The sequence below is a fragment of the Propithecus coquereli genome, unplaced genomic scaffold, assembly GCF_000956105.1.
Source record: "Propithecus coquereli isolate 6110/MARCELLA unplaced genomic scaffold, Pcoq_1.0 Scaffold120, whole genome shotgun sequence".
Taxonomy (NCBI): Eukaryota; Metazoa; Chordata; class Mammalia; order Primates; family Indriidae; genus Propithecus; species Propithecus coquereli.
The window spans coordinates 2,354,766-2,361,560 of NW_012136081.1; the positions used below are offsets into that span (position 1 = coordinate 2,354,766).

At 59.6% G+C, this 6,795-nt stretch overlaps 2 protein-coding genes across 3 annotated transcripts; both read right to left on the minus strand.

Moving 5' to 3' along the window:
- Nucleotides 1-295: 295 nt before the first annotated feature.
- DNAJC4 (DnaJ (Hsp40) homolog, subfamily C, member 4) lies at nt 296-3,364 on the minus strand. The gene is made up of 6 exons (XM_012665383.1): nt 2,984-3,364; nt 2,250-2,343; nt 1,628-1,812; nt 1,376-1,537; nt 580-666; nt 296-487 (listed from the first exon to the last, which is right to left on the minus strand). The coding sequence occupies exons 1-6, from the start codon at nt 3,112-3,114 to the stop codon at nt 385-387; spliced, it is 762 nt and encodes a 253-aa protein (XP_012520837.1). The 5' UTR covers nt 3,115-3,364; the 3' UTR covers nt 296-384.
- Nucleotides 3,365-4,134: 770 nt separating this feature from the next.
- Nucleotides 4,135-6,780, minus strand: NUDT22 (nudix (nucleoside diphosphate linked moiety X)-type motif 22). Of its 2 annotated transcripts, none has more exons than XM_012665384.1 (6): nt 6,715-6,780; nt 5,937-6,434; nt 5,405-5,503; nt 4,821-4,918; nt 4,603-4,696; nt 4,135-4,300 (listed from the first exon to the last, which is right to left on the minus strand). In XM_012665384.1, exons 2-6 carry the CDS (start codon nt 6,414-6,416, stop codon nt 4,190-4,192), a joined length of 882 nt encoding a protein of 293 aa, XP_012520838.1. In that variant the 5' UTR covers nt 6,417-6,434; nt 6,715-6,780; the 3' UTR covers nt 4,135-4,189. The 2 variants fall into 2 exon arrangements, with proteins under 2 accessions (XP_012520838.1, XP_012520839.1); XM_012665385.1 differs by having other exon boundaries at nt 6,702-6,780.
- Between the last annotated feature and the right edge of the window lie 15 nt (nt 6,781-6,795).

A 6,795-nucleotide genomic window follows, 5' to 3' on the forward strand; every position in this document is an offset into this window, starting at 1 on the left:
CGGCGGGGGGCCGGGCCCGGGCTGGCGGGCGGGCGGCTCATGTGACCCAGACACGCGCTCCCCACCGGGCCGTGGGGCGGGGGCGGGGCGGCGGAGAGCTGGCGAGGCCGCTGGCGGGGCCCGCCCCTCCACACACCCCCTCCCGGCGCTGCGGGGGAAAGGGGACGCACCGCCCAGGGGGCCGGGCTCCCGGGTCGCCGTCGCAAGAACCCAGAGGTCGAGGAGCTGCCCCAAGGCGAGGCTGGAGCGAGGGGCGCTGGGCCGGAAGGAGGAAGGCGGACATGAGCTCTGAAAATCACTTTATTGCACGCGTTTTGGGGAGTGGGCAGTCCTGGGAAGGAAGCAAGGAGGGAGCACAGAGCAGGCCCCACCCAGGTGAGCTCCTCAGGGGCTGGTGCCCGGGGTCACGAGCCCAGGGCCTTGGGGAGGCCCGGGTGGTGGCGGCTGCTTCTGCAGTTGCTCCTTCTGGAGCCTGGCTCTGTTGGCCCTGGAGGAGAGAGAACCTGGGAGGTTGGGACAGGGATCCCAGAGGGTGGTGCCAGGACAGGGAGCAGGGGTCAGAAGAGAGCAGGGACAGACCTTGCCTGAGCCCGAGTGTCATTGTAGATTGCAGTGATGATCCGATCCTTTTCATCCATAAAGCTACGGTGTATCTGTTCCAACTTCCTGCAAGGGGGTCACAGTTAACCCTGGGACTCCAGTCCCTCCTGTCCCTCAAGTTCTATCCCCCTCCCACCCCACTCTAGGGCCTCCCAGCTTTACATCTGTGGGGACCTCAGCCCAACCCTGCCTGGGATAGGTGGGGAGAATGACACAGAGTGGCCTGGCTTGTCCAGGGTCCAGTGGCACCCCAAGTCCCTGCTGTCCTGCTGAAGGTGGTGACAGCAGCTGTGGACATGGCAGTGCTCCTCCCAGGAGACTAGAAAGGGTTGTACCTACATCTAACTCTATCTCTGAACTAGGCAGCTGCTAGCAGTGGGCACTGGCCTTTAGGTATCTTTGCTGTAGAAAATCCACTTCATGGATGGGGTGAGAGAGTGCTGGGGAGACTGCCAAATAAATGAGGACCGCTGCTAGAGAGGCCCAGTTCCAACACATTGGCTTCTTGTACATGATTTTGGTTGGCTGCAGCCCTCTCTGGCAGCCGGCACCAAAGATTTACATTCAAATGATGAAAAACTGAAAATGACATTAGCCCTTCATGCAGTGCTGCCTTTACCAAGGGAAGGCTCCAGAGACTGATTTCATGCAGTCCTTAGCCTGAGAAACGCAAGACTGCAGGCCATAGAGGGCTGTGGATGGATGGCAGGCCACACTGGGATTCACCCACCCTCCTGCCCTAGGCCCATCACCCCAGGGGAGGACAGAGATACACCTGAAGGCGACATAATGCAGGCCCATGCCTGCCAGCATGAGCAGGAGACAATACCCCACCACTCGCTGGTTGAGTTTATGTTGCTGCTGCCTCGATTCGGGCCCCTGCGGCCTCACACCATGAAACTGGGCCCAGTATTGTGCGTTGGGGGGTGCCCAGGAGCTGCTAGGAGGCAGAGGAAGGGATAGTGTGGGGATAAGCCTCCTCAGGAGACCTGGGGGTGGGAACAAGCTGGGGGCAGGACTACTGTACCTGTGTGTTTGGTGGGCAGACTTGGGGTGGGCTGTGTTTCCTCGAGACTTCAGGGGGCTGGCTGAGCAGAGCTGGTGGTCATAGCTGCGGCGGCTCTGCTCATGGCTGAGCACGCGGTATGCCTCACTCAGCTCCACAAAGCGGCTGTGCAGGGTTGGGTTCCCAGGGTCCCGGTCGGGGTGCAGCTGGGGTAGGGCAGGACTCCCCTTATCTCCCTTTCCCAGGACCCATCCACCAACAAGGGCTCCAATCATTCCCAGAGGCCAGCAACCCTGGCCAGCAACCCTTTCAGGCCTGCCCACCCCTCCAGAAGGCCAGAGAGTCAGAAAACACAGACCTCTGCCCCCTCCCGACCTGTCAGCCCCCTGCTCTCACCATATGCCCTGGCCTAGAATCCTCAAGAACAGGCAGGTCAAGAAAACCAAGCCCAGCCCAGCAGACAGGACCCCTGGCTCCTGCCCCCAGCCTTTCCTCCCACCAGGCCAGACCCCTGCCGGTTGAGTGCCTCCCACTCCCTATGCAGGCTGAAGGGATGTGGCACCAGCCAGAGACACAGGTCTACTCCTAGGAACTTGGGCTCATATTTCCTCTTCCCCTCTACTCATCTTAGGGGCACTGGTACCTCTTTGGACTTGGTGAAAAAAGCTCGTTTAACTTCTTCAGTGCTGGCACCAGGATGCACCCCCAACAGTTCATAATAATTACTCGGGCTGGACCTGTGGAGAGAGTCCCAAACTTGTAGGGGCTGAGGGAACCCAGAGGATACCTCTGCCCTGCCCCTCCCAGCCTCCTTGGGCCACACCCTTCAATTTAGCCACCAGAAGCTGAGTGCTAAGATAGGCCCTAAGACATATCTGCAGATAGCTCCTTTCTTTTGCAGTGTTTCAGGCATAGTGCAGATCAGGACCCCTCCAAGTGTAATCCTCAGATCCCTAGCATCAGAAACACCTGAAAAATTTGTTTAAAAAAACAGATTCCTGAGCCCCACCCACCTCATTCCTCCAGTTCAGAATCTCCAGAGCAAGGCCCAGGAAACTGCATTTCTGTACCCCACGTACCCACCCCCCGCAAGTCAGTTATGCACAGTGATGCTTGACGACCACTAGAATTCTGGACAGAGCATTGCGTTTGACGTGGACTCAAATTCCTGATCTGCCATTTAAATCGCTGTATGATCTTGGGGGCTGTCTCTTTACCTCTGATTCTCAGTGTCCTCAGCATTGAAGGTGAAGGTTACCTGAGACAAGGCTGTAAGGCACCAGACACAGACTAGAGACCACAACTGTCTCAGTATATAGGGCAGCCCGCAACAGAAACCACTGAACCACTGGGCCCGGCCCCCAGAGCCCAACTCACCGCTGCCCGGCGGCCGCTCCGAGGAGCCGAGTGGGAGGGCTGCGGGGCCACAGACGGCATAGGCGCAAGGGCAGCAGGGGCGGCATGGTGGTGGGCGGGCAGCGGGAGAAAGGAGGCCACCAAGAGTGCATTGGGACCAGGGCGGGGCCAGACTTCAGGTACCCCGAGGGCAGAGGGAAGGGGCTTGGCTCCGTTTTCTTGCGAAGGAAGATTGAAGCAGGCCCGGGACGGCCTTCTTGCTCAGCAGCAGACCCTCGTGTCCTGGACTCTCCCCCGCCTCTGACTGGGGCGTCCGGAGCCCTTCCCCGCACTGGCCTCGGTGTGCGAACAACCGGTCCGGGACTCTGCGACCCCCATACCTGCGTAGGGAGCCTGGGGACCGATGAAGGAGGAGCCACAACCAGGCCCCGCCCCCTTCGCACTCACGGACGCCATTTCCGGCGCCTAGCCAGGCCCCGCCTCCGCACCCTCATTGGTTTAGGCGCCAAGGCCACGCCCAACAGGCGGGAAGGCGCGGCGACCCCGCCCCCGTGCGGCTATTGGCTTTTGAGGCCTCAGACCCACCCACCGAAGTCGAGGCCTGCGGACCTGCGGACCTGCGCGAGCGCCCGCCTGGGAAGCGGCCGAATGGAGCCTAGTCCTCAGTGAGACTGTCGGCCCAGCCGCCATCCCTCCGTTTAGCGGACGTGGCTGTTGCTCCGCTCTGCAGCGAGGCCCATTTCACAGAGGTGCTTCCACCCCATAGTCGTCCTGGGGCCTGCATCCCAACCTTCCCAAGGCTGGGGTGCAGTGGCGTCCTCATAGCTCACTGCAAACCTCCAACTCCCAGGCTCAAATGAACGTCCTGCCTCAGCCTCCCTAGTGGCTGGGACTTCAGGCGTGTGCCACCAAGCTCTAATTTTTGTTTTTCATTTTTTTGTAGAGACGGGATCTCGCTATGTTTCCCAAGCTGGTCTCCAGCTCCTGGGCTCAAGTGATCCTCCAGCCTCCACCTATCAAAGTGCTAGGATTACAGGCGTGAACCACCACGCCCTGTCTCTGTGTGTGTGGGGGGGGGAGGGGGTTTCATGTCACTTGTTCTGTCTGTCTCACACACCCAGGGCTCTCCCAGCACCCCTCTCTGTCTCACGAAATAGCAGATGCCAACAGAATCAAAGAATAAAGTCTTTTATTTTCTTCAGAGAACTGGTGGTAGGGCTGGGGACCCTAGGGCCACTCAGGTTGCACTTCCCTAGACCGGTTGTAGAGGAGGATAGCGCCTTTGGCGGAGGGGCAGAGCTCAGCCCACATCTCGGTCTCCTGCAGTCTCTGCACATTCTGTGGGTAAACAACCAGACCCAGACATCCAGCCTTTATCATATCTCCTGCGGGTACCCAGAATTCCTGAGCCTCAGAGCCCTCTGCACTGCACTGTCCCTAGGGAGACATGCTGAGGGGCTGAACAGGCCTGGACCTTTCCTTTGGGCTGAGGGCAAGTCTGTGACTCTGGAGGAAACTCTGAGAGACTGGGGTGTCCCCTGTCCAACCCAGCCACTTCCTCCCCCAAGACATGCATCACCAGGCCTCTTTGTGGACCCCAACCCTGGCATCCAAGCAAGATGCAGTTTGCCTCCCCGCACCTGTGTCTCCACAAAGAGGATTGCTGTTGACTCATGGGCCTCGGGTCCCCCACTCAGGTAGTGCTTCCTCACCTGCTCAGAAGTCAGGCTGCACCTGGACAAGAACATGAGGGTGGCTTGATGGGTGACCAGCCCCTGTAGGGACCCTGTGGAGCCCCAGCTGCCTCAGCCACCCACCTCCCCAAGACCCAGGATCATGTGCCCCAGAGCCCACTCACTGGACGTAGAACTCGGCACTGGCTCGGCCGGCACTGGTCTCATTGCGTGCAATGCCCAACAGCCGGGGCTGGCTCAGGGTGAGCAGTGGCAGGTTCACCTAGGCCAGAGAGTCCCACCTGTCAGTGCCCACTGCCCACATCTCTGACTCTCTCAATGGAAAATAGCCTGCTGACCTTGTACAGCATTTTACAGTTTGTAGGTCAAGCACCCAGCACCACAGAATGTCAGATCTTAGGCATATTTGTTTTGCAGATAGGAAAGTTGGAACCAGAGAGATTGAATCAGTTACCCAAGGTCGCCCAAGAAAAGTCAGTTTAGTAACTGACTTTTAATTCTTTTTCAACAAACTTGGGGAACAGGCAAGACATTTATCATGGTCTCCATTGTAAAGAGGAAGAACCTGAGGCATAGGGTATTGAGGGCTAGAATTCCCTTCCTAGTGTGCCTAGCTGCAAAGCCAAGCCTTTCCCTAATGCCAGCCAGATGCCTGCAGACCCTCCTGCCAGCCCAGACCTGTGGAATTCTGGCAAGTTCTATTCCCTCCCTTCATGCCCACAACTCTGTCTCGGTCACTGTCACTCACCTCATCACAGATCTCCTGCAGGACACTGGAGAAGAGTTCACGTATCACCAGTTCCCCAGGGAGGTCCTTGTGCTGGGGGCTGTCACCAGGGCACAGGGCCTGTAAGAGGTCAGGCTCAGCCCCTGCTCCCCACCTTCTCCTGCCCTGTGTTCCCCCATACTTGCTGGCTCTGAAGATATGGCGTGGGCATGGTGTAAGAGTCTTGGTGCTACCCTAACCCAGGCCTTCCTTTTTCAGGTGGACGACCAGAGGTCCAGCTAGGAAGGGGTCACATGGGGCATTGGGGGTGGGATGGGGTATCTTCTTCCTCTGCCCACCTCCCCCCATCCCGACCCTGTGTTTCCTAGCTTCCCACAGGCCTGGGGCAGGGGTCGGTTGGGAGGCTGCAGGGGTGCCCTAAGCAGATTTTCAGAGAAACACCAGGCCAATTTTCCCCTTAAGGAATGAGGAAACCAAAGCTGGGAGGGCTGAGAGTTGAAGCTCCCTGAGCTGTCTGGGTCTTTGTGCCTTTGCACCCAGTCTGGCACCTCACCTGAGGCTCAGGGTGCCCACCAGGCACGTCCACCAGCCCAGGGGCCTCAGCCACCTGCCGAGAGCGGCGCAGGAAGACAAGGAAGTCATCGGCAGTGGCTAGTGCGGCGCCCACCCCCAGTGGGTCCGCTAGATAGGCTTGCCTGTCACCCCAATCAGCGGCCCCCTGCTGTCGCAGCCAGGCAGCTGAGCTGGCCCAGTTGGTGCCCAGGAAGTCTCTGTAGGAAGTAAGGCCCAGGCGCAGGAGCAGCTGTGGCTTCTGTGAGCCAATGGGCACCAGGGTGGCTGAGTGCAGGCGGAACTTGGGGGCGTTGAAGAGCCAGGGTTGGGCCTGTAGCCGGGTCTCCCAGATGGCAGTGATGGCTTTGTCCCCACCTGGTAGTGGGCGACGGTCGTAGGTTGGGCTCAGCTCGACCTGTACCTGCTCCTGGGGCAGCCCCCCGGGAGGGCACTGCACCAGCAGGGACACCTCAGGGTCCATGGTCTGTACAGGGCAGCTCTATGGGAGGACACAACCAGGCCTGTCAGCCGGGGGCGAGGGGGCGCCACAGTCACCCCTGGGTAAGCAGATGGCTCCCTCCGTCACAGATCTTCTGAGGGTACCCTCAGCCCTTCTACATCCCCCTGACCACTCTTTGGGCAGTAACGTGTCCTGTCATCCCCGCAAGAGTCCCGAGTCCCTGCTGCTAGAAATCCCTGGGACTCCAGGTATCCCTTCCACCCAGAGATCCTGGGTTCCACCCCCAAATGCCCATGTGTCCCACACCCAGGGGTCCTGCCTCCAACTCGGACGCGCTGGGACCCCCTCCCAGGGTCCGGAAGCTCCCGCCTCCACCAGGCGCTCCCGCTCGCCGGCCAGA